At 33.6% G+C, this 25,626-nt stretch overlaps 1 protein-coding gene across 1 annotated transcript in view; it reads left to right on the top strand.

The window, feature by feature from the left end:
* LOC115217386 (terminal nucleotidyltransferase 4B) overlaps positions 1–25,626 on the top strand; it is a 61,721-nt gene that overhangs the window by 28,304 nt on the left and 7,791 nt on the right. Inside the window, exons 2-7 of the mRNA XM_036511579.1 lie at positions 5,300–5,423; positions 9,379–9,425; positions 18,462–18,582; positions 22,209–22,304; positions 23,674–23,814; positions 24,511–24,724. Coding sequence (XP_036367472.1) covers positions 5,300–5,423; positions 9,379–9,425; positions 18,462–18,582; positions 22,209–22,304; positions 23,674–23,814; positions 24,511–24,724 — 743 coding nt within the window. The remainder of the gene's footprint in view (positions 1–5,299; positions 5,424–9,378; positions 9,426–18,461; positions 18,583–22,208; positions 22,305–23,673; positions 23,815–24,510; positions 24,725–25,626) is intronic.

The raw sequence follows: 25,626 nt of genomic DNA, 5'->3' as shown, positions 1-25,626 counted from the left end.
CATTCACTTCATTAATTTACCATTGAGATAACTTTGGGAAAATTGGCCAACAGTTGGAATTCCACTTGGGACTGAAACAATAGAATGATTGCATTACAGAATTAATTTTCATCTGTCTTTAACTTCTGATCGAACACCACTGGGACATATAGCCATTATAGATTTATTATGCTCATGCTATTTAGCTCTCATTAGTTTGGTGCCACAGGCCCAATTAGACCTCTGAGGAGATAGCTTAAAAGTCTGCACAACCCTGGTATTTATTCTATGGGTTTTTTCGCTGAGCTGTTAAGTTATTGGTATTGTAAATTATACTGCTCTTGAGAAGATTGCACAACAGCCAACCATCTGATCCTTAGATGACAAACCTTCTTAAAAGGAATTCAATAATGCAATCAAACAAATGAAAACACCTTGCAGAGGTGACATACCAACTGAAATCTGGAAGCATGGAGGACTGAAGCTTATTGAAAGCCTGTATAGCATTAAGCTCCAGATGGAAACGGTTCCAGAAGACTGAAAAGATGGTGGTATTGAGTCTTGAAAAAGGGTTGTAGTGTGAGCTATGAAAACTATTGAGGAATCTCTCTTCTATCAGTAGCTGAGAAGATCTTGGCTCATATTTTATTATACAGACTAAATGAATATATTTGTCCAAATGTCTTATTTGAGACTCAGTGTGGTTTCCAAGGCATTAGAAGTACTGTGGACATAATCATCTGTCTTTGCCAAATTCAAGAAAAATGCATTCAGCTGAACATGTCTATGTATGTAGTATTATTAGGCTTCACAGAGGCTTTCAATACAGTCTCCCATGATGGACTTTGGGTGGCTTCTTAAACATGTTCTTGAAGGTTCATCAACTTGGTCAGGTCCTTGAATGAAGGAATGCTGGCATGTAGATAGTAATACCTCATATGAGTTTGTGATGACAAATAGAATTAAACAAGGTTGTGTATTTGCTTCAGCACTGTTCTCCCTCAATGTCACAGCAATGTTGAAAGTTGCCTTTGTATGAGTTGGAGGTGAGGGGATTTACGTCTAGACCCAGCATAATACTGGTCTGTTCAATTTGCACAGTATAAAGCAAAGACATGCACTATGAAATACTTGTACGGGAGATGCTCTTTGCTGATGATAGTGTACTGGTTGCCAGTGCTGAAAATATGCAGAAATTTGTAGATAGCTTGTCAGAGCTGCACAACAATTCAGCTTAAAGATTAACATCAGAAAAACCGAATACCTGTACCAACCTGTGGAAAACCTACCTACCTTTGTAATGGAAGAAAACATCACTATTAGACATGAAGGGCTGGTCCAGTGCAAAGTATTCAAATGCCTAGGCAGCACCATCTCAGCTAATGCATAACTGGACCAGGAAGTCAGATAGAGCTGAGCTAGTGCTTCATTCAGCAGGCTACAGGAGAGGCTGTGGAAAAATAGTCATATTTCTATACAGGTTAACTGTAAGGAATACCAGGTTGTAGTGCTTTCTCCTCTGCTGTACGGAGCTGAAGTCTGGACATTCTATAAAACTCAAGTTGCATGTATATATGATGAGACAGCTGTGACAAATTATGAATATCACTCAGTTTAATAAGACCAGGTATGAGGAGATCCTCCGGTGTGCTGTGATTGAAATTATCATTGATGGAAATTTACTTTGGTTGGGATACATCCACAGGATGGACAACAGCCAATTCCCCAGACAACTCCTTTACACCCAACTATGCAAGGGGAAAAGAAACCATGGAAGACCGAGACTGAGATTCAAAGATGCTGCAAAAAAGGAATATGAAGTGGAATGGAATTGATCATAAAAAATGGCAGACAGCCGACAACTGATGAAGAGTCATTCTCTGTGTTACTTGCCCTGATTTCCATTTTTCTCTCGATGTTTGCGTATTTAACTTGTTTGTTTTCATACTTCATGTTGTTTACACAGTTGCTGATGTCCTGTACCTATATATACATATATATATATATATATATATATATATATATATATATATATATATATGCATATATATATATGCATATATAATATTATATACACACATTTACTAATTCAGAAGAAAATGTTGAATAACAAATTGAAGAAAAATCTCATTCCTAATTAAAAAGTAATTAATGATATAGGTTTATTGTGTTTTTATATAATTTTACATTTATACATGTTTTAAATTTACTGGCATCTATATAGTGACATAATGGAACAGATGTTTTGTAGCTTTTGCAAAAACTGTTCTTATCATGAAGTACTTTTAAAAGCATCAGACATAGAATTTAATAAGCATGCACAACAACTCGATTGTCACTCAACCCGCTGAAAATAATAGTCAAACTCTCACAAGTCACACTCTTAAATATAGACTATATTGAACAGTTACAAATAACCTAGATACAACTAGATTGCTTTGCATTGGTTTTTCAGCCATAACTGATTTAGAACTATTTAACAACAAGCATAATTTAATTTGAGATAATAAATACTCATACATGCACACACCAGTCTTTGAAATTATGGAAAGTACCGGTGGAAGATGATGAAAAGCAGTTTTTATAAGTTTAACCTGTAGCCCCCGCTGCATGCACACACACACACACTGTGTGTATATAGGTCTTTTTACCTTGTTTTAGTTACAGACTAGCTATGCTGGAGTAGCACCTTAAAGGATTTTATTTGAACAAATTGACCCCAATACTTAGGTTTTTTTTCTTTTTTTTAAAGCCTGTTACTTATTCTAATTAGTCTCTTTTGCTCGACTGCCAAGTTACAGGGATGTAAACAAATTAATATCAGTTGTCAAAGGATAAGGTGGGTGACACAAAAATACACGTGTGTATACCCAAAGCCACGTGCTGGCAAAGCAGTGTTCTTAATGATAATTATGCAATTATGCTTGTTTGTGTGTGTATCTTTGTATGTATGTATCCTTAGCATAATGACTATCCGAAGCCTGCATTTAGGGTAGTTTTCCTGCTAGTCAGTATAATTTTAGTTAATTTGAAGCCTTCACCTGCGATACATAATTAATTAATAGCTTCATATATTTGTTGGTAAAAGATAGATTTATTTTGAAAAGATAGATTCAGTAGATTAATTTAGCTTATTGAGATTCTCAAATAATAAATGAAACTGAATAAGTTGTGTATTTTCAAGCATTTACTATGTTGTTTAGTATCAGGTCAACCATGATCAAACAGACCTATGATCAAAGGCATTCCAGTTGTGGGTATTTTATTTTTATCTTTTTCAGATGCGATATTTCTAGGAATGCATCTTTCTTTAGGCGGTAGGATATGATTTGAGGTAGAGTTGGCTGCTGTCTCTAGCATATCAAGTTACAGTGTAAGAGGCTTCCTTGTTGGCTATTACAATGTTTTTTTTGTGGAGGAGGAAGAGAGAAAGCTTATTACTTTTGTGCTAAAGGTTTCTATTGACTATTTACTGGTTGAAAAGTTAAAATAGAATGCCATCTAAAGAGCATTGTCAGCAAAGTGGATTTTGATTTCGCGACTGCTTGTTTAATCACTACATCATATGTTGTAATGAGGTTGTAAGAATGTTTTGCTATATCATGTTTCTAATATTTATATATATATATATTTTCTTTGGGGCAATGCCTAGTGTGTGTGTTTTATTGAAATCTTTTAGATTTCCAATAGTGACCCCTAAAATGATTTTTATGTTATTTGTTATATGTATTTACTTCTATCATGAAAAATTCTCTTCTGCTTAGTCTAGCTATACCCACCTAACTGCTGCCAGTTGCTGAACCACTGTTTATACTCTTGTTCTTCCTACCTTCAGACTACTAGATGAACTGGCCATTTTAGGCAATACTTCTTTAATTACTAGTTCTGGAATGTGTTTATCCTAACCCTCTATCTCTACACATTGATATCATACTCATAGGAGTGAAATATAACCACCTACTTACTATGTAATGTTTTTCTTTTATCCCTATGACAACTACTCACATGAGGTAATATAAGCTAAGAACTATTGTAACAGTATGGCTTGAAAACAGCTATTTTTATGTGCATATTTTTTTTCATATGCTACTAATAATTAAATTGTAATGTGAAATGTGTAAATTTATTTTAAATTTGTTTTTTATTCATGTAGTTATTCTTAATTTTACTATCTATGGGAAATTTTTTAATGGTTTAATTTTGAGGGTTAACATTTTGTTTAATTAAATAACTAAAATTCATGTTATTAAGATATATTTTGATTTGATTCAATGTAGAATTTTTTCCAATTATTTATTTTTAAACAAATTTTTATTACAAAACAAAATTGTGTATCATGTTCTGGTTAAGGAGGCAGTTATTCATGCACACCAATATGTTTTTCTTTTCTTTTTTTTTGTTGCTTGCATCAGTCATATTTTGACTAGACACCTTCTGTCATGCCTTTCATAGATATATTTCAGAAGAATCAAATTTTGTAAATGAATAAATACTTTCCTAAAGACAAGTTCACACTGTATGTTCGAATACACATTATATCCATAATCTAGTTTATCTGCTATTAAATCTATTGAGAGAAAGTCTCCTGGGTTCAATTAATCTCTACTGCTTCCTGATTTTGCTTCCACCTCTGAACACAAAAGAATAGCCTATCTTTGCCAAATCTCTTTTAGTTATAAAGTTACTAAATCATACACTGTGATTGCCCTCAAATCTCTTCCTCTCAGCTGTTGCTCATATAAAGTATCATAAAATGAACTCCTTTCCTACTATATTTATAAGTATCTTACATGGAAGTATACTACTGTTTGGCACATTTCTAACAAAATAAGGAGATCATTATGAATGGCCTTGAATCTTTTATGAAGCTAGATTTGTTTATGATTTATGTTAAGAGGCTCATAAATGCACTTTTAGCAAGCATTGCTGATTTATCATCAATGATGATCTTTTTTTTTTTTTTGTAAAAAAAAAAAGCCATAACCAACCTGTCTTTTTGAATATCTATGACTTCACTGTCCATTGTGTCCTACTTTGTAAAGATATGACTGGATATGATTTGAGGGAGATATATGAAATTTTCTTGTAGAATAGATGGCTCAGTTAGATGTATTTTCAGGTTAAAAACTCTAAATAACTAGTTTTTAATTTTGAAGTCAATAAAACAATTACAATGGAAGCTTCTACTGTTTTGATGATGAGTCGAGTCACATGTAAGGTTTCAGTTCATTTTCTTATTGGAAATTAAAATTTAGCTGTGATGCCTAAGGAATTATAATTTGTTTGATATATTCTTATGAAAAATTTTTTTTTTTTCCAGGTTACATGATGAAATCAAAGATTTTTATGTATACATGTCTCCCCGTCCAGAGGAAAAATTCATGAGAGAGGGTGTAGTGAAAAGAATACAAAATGTTGTAAAGCAATTGTGGCCTGATGCACAGGTAAGCTACTTTCTCTTAGATACTTTTTCAAAATACTCTTCTGGCAAAGTAAAACATAGCTTCATAGTCAAAGTACAGCAGGCCACCAAGAATGAAATAAACACAAGGAATACCATACACCAAAAAAAAAAAATGAGAGAGAGAGAGAGAAAAGCATCAACAAATAGATACAGGTGTAGCTGTAGGGTTCAGAAATTTATGCTTTGAAACTATGTGGTTCTGGGTTCAGTCCCTCACTGTGGTACTTTGGGCAAGTGTCTTCTGTTGTAGACCCATGCCAACCAATGTCTTGTGAGTGAATTTAGCAGCCTGGATGGAAGCCCATGTGAGTGAGTGAGTGAATGTCCCAGTGCTTGGCAACTGATATCGATTTGTTTGCATCCCTGTAACTTAGTTGTTTGGCAAAAACAACTGATAAAGTAGCAGACTTAAAAACAAGTACTGGCATCATGTTGATTGACTAAGTTCTTCAAGAAATTGCTCCAGTATGATTGCAGTCCAATGACTAAAACAAGTATAAGAAAAACAAATTCTTGAAGAAAAATAGTCTGTGTTCAACTAGATATAACAAAGAAACATGCCATTCAACAAAAATGCCTGTAACTGCAGTGACCATGCTGATGTGGCCATAGAAATAACTGTATATTATGTCAGATGTCTCCTACCCCATGCTGGCAACCATGCTCACAATGGCAGGCCACAATCAGTTCATGAATCCCTGCAACCCTGACACAGCAGTTTTGCGGTGTTCAAATTGGGAGAACCAGGAAACCATATGATGTTGAGTCACATGATCACATGGTTTTCCTAGCCTTACAGAATATGAACTTCCCTCTCCTATCATGTAGGGCTCATACTTGATGTCCTCATGTTCTACACATCTGATAGTGCATTCTTTCACCTTGAACTGCTTAGAGATAGCTCTCTTTGATTTACAGGAATTGTCATTTATTACACCATGAGCCTATAGGATTAACTTGGTTGTATTGACAATGTTTGATCAATGAGAAATTTTATTTGTTTCTTGGTCATGGCTGATTCATCTCCACCAGTGGTCTCCATCATCGTTGTTTAATGTCCATTTTCCATGCTGGCATGGGTTGGACGGTTTGACTGGGGACTGGCAAGCCAGGAGGCTGCACCAGGCTCCAATCCGATCTGGTAATGTTTCTAGATCTGGATGTCCTTCCTAACACCAACCACTCCAAGAGTGTAGTGGGTGCTTTTTACGTGCCACCGGCATTGGAGCCAGTCAGGCGACACTAATATTGGACACATTTGGATGGTGCTTTTTATGTGCTACCAGCACAGGAGCAGGTTGGAGTGGGGGCTGGCATTGACTATGTCCAGATGGCAGCTTTTTATGTACTACCAGCATGGGGAGCCAGTCAGGCGGCACTGGAAATGATGCTTGCATGAATGGTGCTTATTGCATGCCACCAGCACAGAAGCAAGTCAGGCGGCACTGGCATCAGCCACAATTACATTTTCCACTTTGTGTAAGTGTATTCTATCATGGACAGTACCTGTTGTTGGCTGGTCAACTTAACACTACCACTTGGCATTTGTGAACTTTTATCAGAGCCTGTTCTGTTGCAGTAATTCAGACCAAGTTTGAGGATAACTCTATAACTCAATAAATTACTTTCTACTATGGTAACTCATATCGTGGTTTCTTTTTTATTCCACCAGTCTCTGAGGTCCTTCAAAAAGGTCATTGGTATTGCCCTCCTTTGATTAGACCTTAAAGAAAAAAAATCACTCAACAAAAATCATGTAATATGATTTAGGGCAAATTGGTTGAGTGAGGCTAGATATCTCAATGTTGGTTAAAATAGGCACAAGGTAGTGAAGGCTAACTCGCTTATCTACCTTAAGAGAAATCATAACTTTAGAAACCTATATAACAACACATATGTACATTTCCAGTAATTTTCTATATTTCTTGTATTTGTTTAGTAAGTGACTTAATCTGAGATTGTATATTGAAACTAAAGTAATTACACTCTAGAAGAGTCGCTTAACCATCTGAAAATATAGAAGGGAAAAGGTACAAAATGAAAATGCAAATACAGATGGAACAACTGGGAAATTTTCCTTTTATCAGCTATCCAAACTAATGAATATGTACTTTCATAGCACTACTCTGCCTTAGTTTATGCTGTCAACAATATAATGCAATTGATATGGATTAATCCAATGAAGGTAGGGCAGAGACAATACCAATGACGAGACAAGTAAATAAGAAATAAACGAAATGGTTATGTGAGAACAGATGAAGAATGACACAACACAAAGAACATGAAAAAGTATGGTTAAATTTTTGGTAGCTGGGACAAGTAAAAAGTAAATATATAATTAAGTTTTTTAGAAGAATAATGCAAATCAAAACAGACCAAAACGTGCAACTGACATGAGAGAAGAAAATGAAAATTTAAAATGTAAGCATTACTTCATGATGGAATCAAAGAATGGAATGAGATAGGTTAAACAGTACAGTTTAAAAAGTGAAAAAAGTGATATAAGAATGGAAACAGGAAGAAAGAGGAACACTGGGAAAGAAAGTAGATAGATGAAGAGGGAAGCAGTGTGAGGAGTAGGGGAAGGAAAGGCAGTGTGTGTGTGGAGGTCAACAAATTATTAAAATCACTGTTATTGATGGGCTGTGTAAAAACATGCTGTGTGATTCACATGTAAATAAGGAAAATAGCACAAAATGGGAATACAAATAAAATCTGGAAATTTTCATCAGCTCAACAAACAAAGGATTATGCAGTTTTAACTTTGTGGATACTATTGCGAACTTTAGACTGTACCATTAACATGAGATATAGATAATTGATTTGGTGAAGGGGATGAAGGTACACCAAGAAAATGTAGTTAAATGTTTTGCAGTGGGATAGATGAGGCAGCCAGGCAAGAAATAATGAAATGATTGAGAACACTCTAGGACAACGCAAAGAACCTGAAACAATATGGTGGAGTCTTGATGGCTAGAACAAGTAAAAAAGTGGAAAAGATATCTTTTTATGATTGAGAGAAAATGTGTACCTTTTGCATGTTGTGCACTGGTGTTGAGACTAGATTTGTATGCAAACAAATTCAGTTACCTATTTTAGATATAATTATACTGTGTCTGTTGACTGAACTGTTGTGTTTATTTAGTATGTTGGTAAAAATTGGAATTGATTTCTTTTCAGTATTGTAATTTCAATGCTCATTGAATTTTTTACCAATAGACCTTGCAGTTTCTTAGGAAGTTTGCACATGGTCTATTTTGGCATCTTAAATCTTATACAACAGCAAAATGTACCAAACTACCTTATACTTAGCAAGTGGGGTATGAATAAAATAAAAATTAACTATCATGACATCTAAAAGTGATATAAAAAACACAGGAAGGGTGGACAAAAATGAAATAAAGGTAGAGGTGGAATGGGGATAATTATACCTTCAAATATAAGAATAGAATTCAAAAGTGACTGTCATTCATCATGTATACAGGAGACCCAACAAGGAAGAAAAAGGACAAAGGAAAAAAAAGAGAACTGATGCTTATAAGAATTTTCTATTAACTAAATTTCAAATAATTGCAGTGGAACTTCAGTGACCAGGTTGTATTGAGATAAAAATTTTGAAACCTCAGAAAATAAATGAAAAATGAATTTAACAATTTTTCTGCACTATAATTGCTATTTATATAGATTTAGCCCCGGATTAAAACCTAGTTCATGTTTATTATGACTGTTTTGTTGTTTGTTCTCTTATAACACTTGTAGTATTGATGGTGACTGCCATATAGTTTTGATTTGTTTCTCTTAAAACTCAAAACAATTTATTTACTGCAAGTATATCAATATTTCATCCTGTAAGAATATTGGTTTAAATTTTAATTTTTTGTTTTATGATTATAAAAAAATAATATTTTTATTTAAATTATTTATTTTCATTCTAGGTGGAAATTTTTGGCAGCTTTTGCACTGGATTGTACCTTCCAACCAGGTGAGAATTTATCAAAGGAAACTGTTTACTTGTGAAATTGATATTTTACCTGGCTTTGATTATTTATCAAGAGTTATTTTTAATTTCCATCGTGTTTCTAATTAAGACATTTTATTATCACTTGAAATTGCTTTTGAATACTGTCCTATGTATTGCACGTGCATAAAGTAGAAGGAAGTGAATTTGTCCTGTATAAGTAATTGTTTTAGACCATAGTTTAGTGGGAGTACATAAGTAGTCTTTTCCCAGGAAAAACAAAAAAACCTGAGCTAAGTTTACAAACAAAACCGGTTCTAGATAGTCATAATAATGCTTTTTTTACATCCAAAGAGAAACTGCTTTAAAATTAACATTGTAAATAATTCACTTGACCAGTTGGGTGGGTAAAGTTTTTTTTATTATTGTGTTTACTATAACAAGTTTTCCTCTCGACTAAATTCATGAGTTTCATCGTATATCTTCACAAACTAATTTCTACCCACAAATAAGCTTGATAATTAAGGGGTTAATAATTTAAGTTAAGCTCACATCCATGGTTAATAGGGAGGTGCTTATTTACACTCCTTTACCTTTTTGTGGTCTAAGCAAAATTACAATTTCCTATGATAGTTTTATATAAGACCCTTGTGTTACATTGCAAATACCTGTTTAGTAAAAACAATCTTAGTTGTTTTTTTAAATATTCATTAAACATTTTTGAAATTGATTAAAAATATAAGAAGTGTATTTGTTAGAAATATGGTTACAAAATGAACTATAGTTACTTGAAACGCTGAATGTATGGAATGAGCTGTTTATGTAAATATTGAATTTGAACAATGAAGAAAACATAGAAACTGGATTCCAGATCAGTATTATCCCCCATTTTTTTAAAAAACCAATATTTTCCCCCCATTTTTTTAAAAAAACTAATATTTTTATTGTGTGCCTATGTAGAAAAAGACCAACCAAAAGTAATAGCTTGTTAATCAAACATATTTTGAGTATTTTCTTTGGCTAATGTAACAGTAGTTAAAGAAAAAAGAAGCACCCCCCCCCCCCAAAAAAAAAACCGTTGAACTGAGTGAGCTATATGTTAAGAATAAGCAAAATGCTGGAGTTAGTTTTGGTGAGACTTGTTTCAGTTAGCTCTCATATGAATGAAATATTGTTTGAAGATTTTTCTGGAAAAATTTGTCAGTATAATAATCTCCATTATTTTTATTTTCATTTCTTATTGTGTTGATTACACATTTTATGGCTGTATTATATGTATTTAAAATAAAACCCACTGATATATATATACAGCTATATTTTTTGAAATATAAACATTCAGAAAGTGAAAGGTATGTAATTTCAAACAGAAATGGTAGAATTAACTACAAATAGAACAAATTACAGAAAGTAGACAGTGAAATGTTTCAGTCAGGAAGCTTATAACTAAAACAAAGGATTATAGAAATGGTCAAGTATGCAGGTGTGCACAATTACTGTGGCTGAAGAATAGTAGAATGCAAAACAAACTTCAGGAAGGCATAAGTCATCATCATTTAATGTCTGATTTCCATGCTGGCAGGAGTTGGATGCTTTGACTATAGTTGGAGAGCCAAACTTGGTTCCAGTCTGATTTGGCCTGGTTTCTATGGCTGGATGCTCTTTTTAATGCTAATCACTTTACAGAATGTTCTGGGTGCTTCTTACGTGGATCTGGCACAGGCACCTCTTACATGACTGGCACGAGCATTTCTTACATAGCTCTGGCATGGGCGCTTGTTACATGGTTCTGGCATGTGGCTCCTATTAAACTTTACTGACAAACATTATTAGAATCACTCCCCCTTTGCCTTAATAACCCTGAAAAAATTTTGTGAACCCTCTTTGTTCATATAAACAGTTTAGTGACCATTGCACTGATCAGTTGAATTTATAGTAGAGATCAAGTTGAGCTTAGAATAGTGCTCTCAGTAGCCTATGAAAAAAAGTTGGATGTTCTTCTTGTCATCATTAACATCCATGTTCCATGCTGGCGTGGGTTGAATGGTTTGACAGGATTCAATGTTTCCAAGGACTCCATCATGCTCCAATGCCTGCTTTGGCATGATTTTTATGGCTGGATGTCCTTTCTTATACCAAGCACTTTACAACATGAACTGAGTGCTTTTCTTGTGTCACCTGCACTATTGAGGTCGCCATGCAGTTTACAAGTCAACAAACCCTGGTTGCAGGAAGTCAGTTTCTTGTTCGAGGATGAGGGGATTACTATGAGGTGGGCAGCTTGTAGAACAGGTGCTTGTAAAGAGATTTGCATGGTAACTCATATTTAGTAAGGGAAAGTGGGAGAGAGAAAGTGAAAATGATTAGTAAATGTGGAGCCAGCCAGTAGAGTTGATCAAATTGAGAATGATAAAGCAAATTAAGTAAATAAATTTAGTAACACTTTTGAATCATAATTGGGTTAACAACTCAGATTGCTAGCAGGCTTCTACAAGATGTTACTATCCCTAATGAGTTCTTAGAATTATTATTAATATAGGATAAGGTAAATCTGGATGACATATAATTTGGATTTGTGCCAGGCTATACTACTGCAAATATGTTTCTAGTGTAACTCCTATTAAAAACAGAAGGTTTACTCTGAGCTTTCTGTTTTAGAGCAAACTGATTGTGTGTGTGCGTGCACACACATGCACAGAGAGAGAGAGAGAGGATGTGTCAGGTTTTTCTGAGTACACTTCTTTCAAGCACTCTTTCTTCTAACTAACTTTCTTTTTACCTCACTTTTCAGATAAATAGTGTCAGATATCAAGTTGATTCAGCAAATGAAAAGGCTGGCTGTAATCATCTTCATAGCATAGTGTAAGAGATTGCTTGCTTTCTGAAAGTTGCCTGATCCTTTGTTCATGTTCAAAAGGACTTGGCAGCTGCTGATTGGATTCAACATAGGCAGCTAAACACAAAATGCATTCACTGGGTTCAAATACCATCAGAACACATAACTTTGTGCTAAAAGTCCTAGAAATAGTTGATAAAATCCTGGAAATTCAATCAGAGCCATTGTGAAGTACCTCAAGGTTTCAGAATGCACCATTAGAATATTTGTACAAGTAATATGTGATGCAGAGGGGCCAGTTTATTTTGGATGTGACGAGAGATAATCATTTGATCCTTGCAAAACACTGGCTAAACAAGTTAAAACACCGAGAGGTTGGAATGCTTTGGTTTTTCTCTGATGAGAAAAACTTTGATCAAGACCAAAAGGTAAACCAAATGAGACCTGACTGAGGTTCTAACGGTCATGCATACCAAGTTCTCAGCAACTGTGATAGTCATCTGCAAGGGAGATGTCATACCTCCTCACTTTTTTTTCTCTGGGCTTAAGTGTCAGTGCCATTTTCTACACAGATGTTCGAGAAAGTTGTGTGGCTCTTGATAGACAGTATGCAATGGAAGGCCATACATCTTCCAACAAGAAGGGATAGGACAACTCGAGTATGGATGCATGCCAATCTCTGTGATCATGTTCTCTCAGACACCTGACCTACTACCCCACCATATCTCACTCTACACCATACAATCTTTCAAATCACTCTACACCATACACTCTTTCAAGTCCACCATAACTAGCATTATGTCCAAAATGGATAAAGACCATCTGATTCAGGCATGACAGCTCTTCCAAACCTGTATTGAAGCAAACATTGATGCTAGCAGTTCATTGAATAGGTGTGGTAAAAGGATTCTCAAGATTATTTGTATTAATTTGTTTTCAAAGACAGCTTTTCTTTGAATTATGCATTTTTTTCTGAATTCATACAAATTACCTAAAGAAAAAAATAATGCATTCTGTGTGTGTGCATATGTATGTGTGTGTGTGTGTGTATATATAGACAGGGTGTCTCCAAAAAATGTACTTTTTAAATGACAAATGCTTTGTTGGTTGTCTTAGAAACAAGGTCGATGGTTACATGCATAAATGGATAAATCATCTTCTTTTAGAGTATGGATTAATGTTCACATGTAACATTTCCAATGAACTCATTTCAAAATGTGACGGGTGCTTGATTTGGGGATTCCTCTCTCATGAGTCATTTGTCATACAAATTTCTGTGGGGAAACAGTGAAGGGTTTCCAGCAATTCTTTTTCCTTTATGGAAATTCCTTTCTTGACTACTCCTTATGGAATCCTGCACAGCTCCATCTGATTCGAACTTATCTTAGATGTGAGCAATGTTGCATCACATTAGTAGATCTTTGTGAAAATGACTTCAAATTGTCTTGGCACTTTCATGATGTTTTCATGCTTTCAAGTCACACCTTTTGATAAATTTTCTTCAAATCTTTGTCGTACTTCTGCCATTATTAGGATCAGTTTGATCTGAAAAGAAATGAAAAATCTAGTGAGTTATGGGGAGTCGAAATGTGAGTACATTTTTGTGGGACACCCTGTATATGTGTATATAAGGCATGTGAAGTGAGACAGGATTTTTAGTGACAATGCACTTGCAATTAAATTAATGCTTATAGTTTTACCCATTTTCAATTTGATTCCAAAGCACATATCTTAATTTTAATGGCCACATCACAATCAATTTTTTTTTTTTTTTTTAGAATATTGACATTATTTAAATTTCTTACTGTGTAATTATATTATCATCTCTTCATTATCTTGTCTATCTGGTCATCTTTTGTTTTAAAACTAGTGTTAGTGCAAATTAACTAGTTAATACAGTAATCCTTCACCATGTCATGGTTCACCTATTGTGGTTTATTATTTAAGCCTGTGTCGATTCCTCTGTGGTGGTGTTTTGCATTTATAATAAAATAAATATATACAAATTATAAGAATAATTAAAAAAAATATACAGTACTGTTTCTACTTTCACTTATCGTGGGGTAGTTTTGGGATGTAACACCCATGATAGTCGAGGGTTTGCTGTAGATTGGATGTAATAAGTTGTTTCACTATTTGTAGGTAATGAAAAAAAAAAAAAAAAAGGGTTTGTTTTCATAAGAGGATTACATACAATTAATGAATTGAACCCTCTCATTACCATATTTTTAATTAAAATACACCTCTATATGTTAAATTCAAAAATAATAGACTGGTTTCATAAACAATTATAACTTTTTTGTTTGACATATGAATGTGGTATTTTGAACAGAACATTAATCTACAGCAAAATTTTTGCCTCAAAACTATTTTAATTGCAGGTCAGTTTTGCAAAATATAAAATGAAATTTTATCCTATATATCACTATGTAAAGCTGTTAGCCAATATTTTAGAAGTGATTTATAATAGAATTAGATTTTATTTGAACATGAGTGCATAAAAAACAGACATCCTATAATGTTAAAATAGCATGAAATCATCATTTAGCATTCATTGTCCATGGTTTCTATGGCCGGATGCCTGTCCTTTGGAATTAATCAAAATATCTGAAGAAAACTACAAAATGAAATAAAAAGAAAATACATTAATACGCATACCCTCCCAGTGGGGGTTGACTAAAATTACATTTAAAAAAATTGAATACTGAGTAAACTTGGAAATTATTTTATGATATTAAATTATACATAAACTAATGAATTTCTCTGCATTTGTTGCAGAAGACATGCTTGGAAGTCATTTTAATTGACTATCTTGTGGCAGCTTTCCTCTCCTGACATTAGCAATCCTGGCATAGTTTCTTGTGACCATCAGTTAGGATGGTTAGCTGGTGGAATCATTAGCATCTTGAGAAAATGTTTAGCATTTTATCTGTCTTTTATGTTCTGAGTTCAAATTCTGCTGAGGTCAATTTTGTTTTTTACTCTTTTAGTGTTGATAACACATGAAAGTACCAGTTGAGCACTGGGGTCAGTGTAACCAACTAGCTCCCAGTTCCCCAACATTTCAGGCTTTGTGTTTATAGTTGTAAGGATTATTATTTAAGAAGGTTAGTTGGTGGAATTGTTAGTATACTTGACAAAATGTTTAGCAGCATTTTGTCTGTCATTATATTCCGAGTTCAAATTCCACTGATTCTTTTGGGGTTGGTGAAATAAACACCAGTTCAACACTGAGGTTGATGTAATTGACCCCCCCCCCTCCCCAAAAACAACTCAGGCCAGACACATTTTATCATTAAATATGTTATCTTTCCCCAATTGTATTACATTACACAGAGCAGTAGATTGTTATTTTGCTTGTTTAGCCCCCTGATATTTGGTGGATAATTAAAATTTATTTGCAGTTCACCCATTTACCATATACAAAAGCAGATAACACTAACACCACCAAATTATCTGTCTACTAACCAAGTCATATCTCATCATCATATTCATCCTACCACTGTCTCCTTTGTACCATTTTCATTCAGGTGTAGTTGAGTGCAAGTAGATAGAAAATCGATTTTCTTTCTTTTTTGTATGTAGTTGGTATTTATCAAATGCACAAAACTCTCAGCCCTTGAGTCAGTCTGTTGCTTTTGCTAAATATTAATAAAAATATACATATGCTCATATTTTGAGTTCTATTTTTCCTGTTTACATCACCATATATATATATATATATATAACACATTGAGTTATTCAGCAACAAGAAATTCTCAATAAATATAACTGACTTAAAACCATTGCACCTTTTTGACATTAACTAGTTTTGTAAGGTGCCTCCCAAACCATGAAACTGTTTCTAGATGACATGAGCATTTTTGTAGGGTTTTCTGCTGAGGTCAACTTTGTGTTTTACTCTTTTATAATTATGAAATTATTGTATACAGTGCTCAGGTGCACCACAACTTGTCAAAAGTGCACATAAAGCATATGCAGTAATGTACAAATGTCTGGAAAGTGAACAATGTATGAGTCAGATACATGCTTGCATGTGTATGGAGGGGAGAAAATCAGGTGTAGTGTTGGCGAATCTCAGGAAGCATGAAAGTTTTGAAGGATGCAGTGCTCCAACAACTAACAACTGGTGCCAGCAGTTTATTCCATACTTCAGCAACTCTTAGCTTGAAAAAATGTTTCTGAAAGTCATGGGAGCTGTGCTGTTTTCTGACTTTGTAAACATGTCCACGGGTGTTAGATAGATGGAGTTTGAAAAGGTGCTCAGAGTTATTGTTTGTAAGATGGTTAATAATTTTATGGGTGTCTGCCAAGTCAGCTGCCAGATGTCGGAGTTTCAATGTATCCATGCCCAGGGAAGTAAGGCATTCAGAATATGGCAAATGCCTGATGGAGGGTATTCTCTTGGATGCATGTCGCTGAACAGCTTCCAGACGATTAATATCCTGGGCAAGATAGGGGTTCCAGACTGGTGTTGATAACGTAAGTACCAGTTGAGCACTGGAGTCATGTAATCCATCCAATGTCAGTCTTTTTCCAGCTGCAATCACAGCTTTTAGGTCTGCTCCAAGTTTGACTTGGTGATAATTTCTCAATCACATTGTACCCTAGGTCATCAGTTCCCAAACTTGTTTTGGCATGGAACCCATTATATGATTTTCTTTCTGAAAATCATCGTACCCATATTCACATTTTATGGACAGCCCCTACCATTTTAATTTTAAGACAGTTTTTAGTTAAAAGAATTTATTTACATATATTTTTTTTTTGAAAATTGTGAATGGCATTTATTTCATAAGCTTTTATTAAATTTTATTAAGACAACTGTATCTTGTGGAAGACTAGAATTCTCTACATGGAACCCTTATTTTAAATATGGAAATATAATGTTCTTTGTTCTTCCCCATGTACAGGTATATTGATAGAAGTTGAAAACCTCGTTGTGGTTATGATCTTGGAAATATTGATATCGTTGAAGGATTCATCTGTGCTTCAGTGTTTGGTAATCTCTGGCAGCTTCTTAAAGATCATATTTTTAAATACTGTTTGAATCTTGTCCAACCATGTTTGTGACTATGTTCTGTCTTCCATTTTCCTTCATTTATATCCTTTTTAACTCTTTGTATTTGTAGTCATTGATTGGAAATTTTTGGTAGGCATATACACAATAATTTCATTATTATAGTTGTTTGGCTTTAAGTCATCAGAAAGATTGATTGGGCTTAGTTTCCTCTGAAAAGTTTTGAAGAGAAATACTTTAAAAATTTCTATTGTGTTTCTAGAATAAATTCATTCTTGCTTTCATTTACTTGTATTGGAATTACCTCAGTAAGAAATTGAAATATCTGACTCTACATCTGACATATAGCTAAATACATGTATTAATGATCTAAAACTATGGAAAAATTTGGATGGTATTGGGTGGATTAATGATGAAAAGGTTAAAATATAAATGTTAAACAATGATAATATCATGCTGCACATTTAGGGTGCAATTGTTGAATCTTCTAATTGAATATTTTTTAATAACTAATTTGAGAAACTGGTTGTTGGCTACCTTTTGAAAGAGAAGACAAACTTGTTAGTAACCAACCTCAGAAATTGTCTACAACTATTCAGATAAGCTGCCAACAAAATGGCTCAAAAGTTTACATTGTAGACATGTTTGGACATCAAATATTCCTTGAATACAAAATCAATCATCATCTTAGGCTTAAATATTAGAACTCCTGTAAAGAAATCACTATTGAAAAAGAAAGGAGATAAAGTAATGCTGTGGACTTCAGATTAGGAGTGAAAGACTGGCTTGTTAGAACTTGTGTTGGACATGCTTCATTCTAATTTTCGTGTCATATAGCATCTACATTTTATAAACAGTGCACAAAATTAGATTGAAGAACAGCTAAATCCACAATATTCATTTAGGATGAAATTGATGGAAATGAAAGGAAAACCATACAAAAATGCTCATGTCATCTGGAAACAGTTTCATGGTTTGGGATGCACCAGGTACCTTACAAAACTAGTTAATGTCAAAAAAAGGTGCAATGGTTTTAAGTCAATTATGTTTATTGCAAATTTCTTGTTGCTGAATAACTCGATGTGTTATTTCATAGAGATATATTCAGTAATATATATGTTTGTGCATGTATTTACATATTTGTTTTTGGAATGTAAATACAAATGTATTGAATACAAATAAATTGAAATCTATTTATTTTTATCAGTGATATTGACCTGGTTGTGTTTGGAACTTGGGAAACACCCCCGCTATGGAAGTTGAAAGGTGCTCTGGTCGAGAATAACATTGCTGATGAAGAATATATCAAAGTGTTAGATAAAGCATCCGTAAGTATTTTTTTTTTAATATTTGCTTTAGAAAATAACCTGTAAATGAAGTCACAGTTACATTATGTATGTATACATTCTAGAAACTAACCTAAAGATTGTGTGCAATGCAGGAAAGAGAATTAGTATTGTAAAGACCAAGATGTTGATCCTCTCTATAAAGTTTTCCCAGTGCACTCTGCATGTTAGTGGAACATCACTGAGACTAATGGAGACCGTATTCACAAGTAATGGAATGCAGGAGGCTGAATTGGACACTAGAATTGCAGATGCTGTCATGGTGTTGTGGCAGCTCCAGCATTCAGTCCTAAGAAGTGGAGAGATTGGTAAAAAAATAAAAAAAAAAAAAGCTAAATTTACTATCTTCAGTTTAGTTTCTGTGCCTCTCCTCACCTATGCTCTTGAATAGGGTGCAATTGCAAACACAAGGTGTGGAAATGGGGTTTCTCTGAAAGATTTCCATGTAACTTGGAGATAAAGGAGTCTCTCCCAAGTCAAGCCACTATGGCTCCTCATTAAGAGATACTACAGATATGTGATCACAATGTCACAGGAAAGAATTGCAAGACGAGTTCTTCAAGCCAAGGCAACCAGCAGGAAACCTAGAGTAGACTAGGAATGAGATGATTGGATAATATCCCGAATCTCAGTTAGTCACTCTTGGGAATCCAACCAGAAAGTTTAATGACTGTTGCTTCTGATAGGATCCTGAGGGGGAGGTACCTGAGGACTCTACCCCAACGATATCCCAGGACTGGAGAAGATGGATGGATATAATATACAATTTTAACATTCAGTCTTCCATGCTAGCATGGATCAAATGAATTTGTTGAGGCAGATTTTCTATGACTGGAAATCTTTTCTGTCACCAATCCTTACCTATTTTCAAGCAAAATTATATTTCCTCATATACTGACATGTTTTCATGGATTGGTAATACCAGTAATACCACTTGTAATGATAGTGATACTTGTTTCTGACTGTCACATGTCAAGACAAGAAGACACAACCACCTGTATATTCGTTTACAACTCTCACATGATGTCAAAAAAAAAAGACTCTAAGATGGCATGCACACAAACACACATACGGCAGGCTTCTTTCAGTCTCCATCTGCCGATTCTACTAACAAGGCCTTGGTTGGGTTGGGGCTATATTAGAAGACACTTGCACAAGTGGGACTGAACTCTAAAATCAGGTGGCTGAGAAGGGAATTCCTCAAAAATACACATACACAGACACAGAGTTTCTTTCAGTTTCCATCTACTGAATCCATTAACAAAGCTTTAGATGGGCAGGGCTATAACAGAAAACACTTGCTCAAGTGGGACTGAAACCCAAAATCAAATGATTTTATATATATATATATATACATACAGGGTTATTCAAAAAGAATGAACCAATTTCATTACACAATATTTTAATTAAGAAAAGCAATAAAAAACTCCAGCTAAGTCACAAGTATTTACTCACAATCAACTTTTATTTTCTGTCTCACAAGTGTTCAATGTGGCCACCACCTGTGGCATGGGCAACATCGATGTGATAAGAGTATTTCTCCCTGATGCATACCTGCATATCACAATCCACTGAGTTGATCACTGTTATTCGATGTTTAAGGTCATTGAGGTTAGTGGGTAGCAGTGGAATTTTCTAAGTTTTTAATGGCTGCCATGGGTGCTGTAGTCAATCAACAGCAATCAACTCAGGAAATAAAAGTTGATTGTGAGTAAATACTTGTGACTTAGCTGGAGTTTTTTATTACTTTTCCTTATTAAAATATTGCGTAATGAAATCAGTTCATTCTTTTTGAATTACCTTGTGTATTTCACTGGACTCTTCTTTTGATGTAAAATTGCTCCAATCTACCATGGCTTTTGAACTTTCTGATTTTTCACACTCTATACATTGACCGCTAAATCCACAAGTCTTTTTCTTTTATTCTCTCTGTTTATTTTCTCTTATTCTTTTCTATTGAAGAGCATAGGCTCGAAACAGAAGACTTTTGCACTTTCCTGAGCATCAAATTAATACACCTGCTTGTTGTTCTACACCTGTCTTTATCTTTTATTTTTCTATAAATTTCAACTATATATCATTCAACTATTGTAGTAGTTGAATAATATTCTTAATGTAGCTTTTTTGTCACAGTCGGTGTCTTCCAAACAGTCTCACTAATTCAGTTTTAATCGAAAACAAATTTAGTTTTTTGAATTATGTTTGACTAGTGATAAGCTACATTTAGACATAATACAAAATCTGTTGTAGTAGAACAAAAGTTAAGAGAAAAAATGTATAGACCAAACTGGTTGACTGATGGGTAGTAACGCCCAACATCGACACTTTGAATCCACACCATTCTTTTAATTTTGATTAAGAATTATTACATTGATATTAATATGAAAGAGAAATGTTAAAGGAATATATTGGTAAAGGTTTCATAAAATTTTATCCATTAGAAAAAATATATATTTAAATTTAATTCTCAAATTTTTATAAATTTTTTTTTGCTTGATATTAAAGGGACAATACTCGTATAGGAAACTAAACTATTTCTTAGGCACACACGCAACAAAAGATAAAAGACAACACAAATCGATACAAAGAGTTGCTTTCATTAGTTTAAATTGCACCCTCACTGTATATGTGTACATACATACATATATATATATGTATAATACACACACACACAAATAGGAAGACATTAGGCAAAGTGTTAAAAATTGATCTCAAACCACATGAAAGAGATGACAAATGATTGTGTGATGATTAACCAAAACACTGTTAGAGAAGACCCACTCACCTTATGCTATCATGGAAAAAAAAAATCAGTGTGAAAATGGTGGCGGTGATGAAGGCCGTCATGAATATCTATGTTTAAGTCTCCATCTACTGCTTTCTCCCTCTTCTGATTTTCTTCATTTCTAAGTTAACATCAAGTAATTCAAAAATGGTTGAAAGAAGATGAGATAATATTTCTAAACTTTCATCATCTCAGTTCTATGAAGATGCATTTCCTTACATATATTTTTTTCATGAAATTACCAGTCATTTTATTGATTAAAGTGAAGACATTCTAACATCTTTTGAATGTTCACCTTTGAAATAAGGTATTATTGCAGTAATAAGTTTAACATTTTAGCATTTAAACTGGCCGTCATATCTGGCACAAATATTCTGCTTGTTTTATGTTCAAACTGGCCAGATCTGTCCTCTCACACCCACTCTGCAATGTCATTTAAAAAATAGTCTCATCATCAAAATCTCACTGCCACAACATAATGCATGGTTAATCCAAAACAATGTGAATAAATAATTATTACATTTGACAGAGTAACTTGAATGCTAAAGGGTTAAACTTAAATACATTTTGATTTTTCATTTAATTAAATTTAAGACAATAAAAAATATTATGGATAAATGACAAAGAATTGAAGGCTATCTATAAATTTCAGAAATTCCTGTTAATTTTAAATTTATGAAGCATATTGAATGAATTTTCTGTTTTGAAGTGATTAATTTTTGTTATAATTTCTTTGCCATATACATGCTTGTCCTTTGAAAAATTCTTTGTATTTCTTTGATATCATTTAAATTTAAATTAAATGCATATTAATTTACTTTAGGTCCCCATTGTGAAATTGACTGATCGACAAACTGAGGTTAAAGTTGACATTAGCTTCAACATGCGTAACGGGGTAAAAAGTGCCAGGCTTATCAAGGTAAGTCAATATTTATATTTTTGAAGTGTTTCTCATATTTTAACTAAATATTGGCATGCTTGAGTCTAAACTTGAAATTTATTTCTATTTTTCTCTTTCTATCCTGATTATTTTCTATCCTTAATACACCACACTCCTATTTATATCTTGTTTACCTATGTACCTACCTACCTACCTTTCTTTCTTTATCTGTTAGCTTGTCCACCAAAAGTTTCACCTCCCACAAAAATAATTTGAACAGAGTATCCTTGTTTATAATGAAGCAGGTACATCTCTGAAGAGCTAGTTTATATGGAGGACATATTCACAACTCCAGATCTGAAAAGTGTAACCCCTCCCCTCAAGATGTCACTACAAATGTAGCCTGGGATTTCTTAGGTTTAGTAAGATATACACTATTTCCCACCAGCACAAAATTATCATGAGCCCTCTAATATGCATTAGAATGGGGTTAGCTAATCTTGCTTAAATGCTACTTCCACCATCAAACACAACAATTTGAAACCTACATCTACACCACTTCCAGCCATCTTCCTGTTGTCAAAATCAATCTACTTATCCATTTATTATACTTGACATACAACACCACTCCAAAGTAGTGGTGTTGTATCTTGAGTATCCATTACACTACCTTATGATATCCAGAAAACTTACATTGTGTTCATCACAACTTGAAAGGATGTTATAATACACATGCTTCTTTAGGTCTAAGAATGAAGAGAACTCTTTCTACTTCTGATTTATCTGGAATTTCAAGAACTGATAACAGGCACATTATCAACAGAATACCTCCATATTTCAGTGAAATGCAGAATGATAGATTTTTTACCTGCCTGCAAAGATTTAGACAATGAAAAGGTCTGCAATATTCCCCGATAATTCAGAGTTAGCTAACCTTTGCCATTGGTAGGCGTTCCTTTTGAGAACTTTCAATCAACTGTTACAAATTTGAATTTCTGACTAGGCATTGTGCAGAGTAGTCTCCCCTGTTGACCAGCACACAGTTTATAGGATTAACGTAGGTTGTACATGTATGGAAGACTGAATGTAGATACCAGTTTAAGACTTTTACTGTTGATATCCGCTGTGTAATAAAATTCTGTGCAACTTAACTTTATCCTTATAACTGTTGCGTTTCAATACTTAATTATAATAAGGCTGCTTTGTTAAAAGAAGATACATAAAGTTCATAATGCAAAAAGATTAAGGGATAAAAACTGTGATATTTGTGTCTGTTACTAATCGGATTTAATTTATTATTAGCATCTTTTTTCATTTTCAAGTGATGATGATGATATTAAAGGCAAATTTTGCATTGGTGTTTCAGTAAAATTTCTAAAAGTTTTTCTTCTCTTATTTTATCTTGTAGAGTTATATGGAGGAGTTTCCACACTTGAAATACTTGGTACTGGTGCTCAAACAGTTCCTTCTACAGCGAGATCTCAACGAAGTATTCACTGGTGGAATCAGTTCATATTGCCTTATACTTCTCACTGTTAGCTTTTTACAGGTAAATATTTAAACTCTTTCAATCCCTAACATTGGGCTTTATTTCCATTGATTTCAACTATTGCTAAAAAATATGTTGACAGCAATAATTATATTAAAAATATATGTTGATAGTATTCCTGTGATGTTATTTAAAAATTCCTGAAAAATCCCAAATTTCTAATGATTCTCTGATTTACTGTTTATTGTCATATCTTTCTCTGTAGTTGCAGTATTCAAAGTCTTTCCTTTACATCTCTCCATTGTCTCAGAATTAAGTACCTCAATATGAAATTATTCTTATTCCTTAGAAAGAAATCATTTTTATAAAAAGCATTTCATAGTTGAAAGGTTTATTAGTAAATCCAAGTTACTTGTTCCATTTGAGAATAGTTGAACATTCAACCCACTCAAGTATTGCAAAATACTTATCCAAATATTGGGGTATATTTTTAGCTGGTGCTATAGAGTGATGCTAAGATCCTAGTTTGTCAGTTAGCACTTAAATTTAAATTGTGCCATTTTATTCTTGTCATTATGGAAAGCCATTGTAAGAATAGGTTCCACCCAGTAGCAGTGCCAGTCACAGCTTTTAGAAAGGCAAGTGTGCCTAATAATCAAATAATTGAAACACTATTTTTTTTCCTCCTTGCATATATATTGTACTTTTAGTTGCTATCAAAATTTTCCTGTAAAACTTTCTTCAATTTATTTCCAGCTTCATCCTCGATTAGAAGCTAAAACTTCTAACACAAACCTTGGAATACTATTGATTGAATTTTTTGAACTTTATGGTCGTAATTTTAATTATCTAAAGACTGGTATTCGAATTAAGGATGGAGGTTCATATGTACCAAAAGAAGAAATTCAGAAAGACATGGAAAATGGTTACCGTCCGTCTTTGTTGTGTATTGAAGATCCGTTGACAGTTGGTAAGCTTTCCCAATAATCTGTTAATTTTCATGTGTGTAACTGGTTTTTCAACTGTTTTTTTTTTTTTTATCAAAATGTCAAATGTTAAGAGTTATTTGTTAAATTTCATTGTGAAAACTATATATAACCCTTTTTCATTCTCATAGATAAAAGAATGTCCATATTTTTTATTAGGTCTCTTTCATGTTTTTTATCATCTCCAATTAGTCTATTTCTTCTTGTCACTCTGTCTGTTTGTCAGTATTCTCTTTATCATTTTTGCTCATGTATCAAGTTGTCTTTTGTTGAACATAATTCTTAAAAATTCAGTTGTTAATATAAAGATAAAGGAGAAACTTATTCTCATGGTTTAAAACTTTTACTACTACGTGATAAACTTACATTCTAATGTAGGATTACTTACAATTTTAAAATATTTCTTTCCAAGAACTTTCTATGTACTTAAAATCTAAAGAACGAAACTATGGTAATGACTTAGGAGTGTTCATAATCTTTTTGCAAGTATGGGGAGAATGTAAACATAGATCTGGGCAACACAGTAGACTACTAAAATCATTGAAGTGCTAGGTGGTGGTAAACCAAGCTACAGCAAAGGAGCCTCTACACAGTTACTCAATGTGCTTGAAATAACAGCCAAATTTCCTTCAAATCACACCATACCATCTTAAAAATAGATACTTTGGATAATGTGTTTCTGGGTTCTCTGCATAGAGGAAAAATCAGGATGGCCATGCCTGATATACCTTTAATTAGTAATCTAGTCAGTTTACCTGGGACTTAAGGTTTAAAAAATAAAAACAAGAACCTTGCCACATTAAAAAAACTAGCTCTGGAAAATTGGCAGGCTTAACACAATTTCCATCTGTTCAGTTTCAAATCTTAAGTCTACCCAAGTCTAAGA

This window comes from Octopus sinensis, linkage group LG1, assembly GCF_006345805.1.
Source record: "Octopus sinensis linkage group LG1, ASM634580v1, whole genome shotgun sequence".
NCBI classification, from domain to species: domain Eukaryota; kingdom Metazoa; phylum Mollusca; class Cephalopoda; order Octopoda; family Octopodidae; genus Octopus; species Octopus sinensis.
The sequence above is the reverse complement of the archived record's forward strand: the minus strand, read 5'-3'. Positions and strand labels throughout refer to the sequence as shown.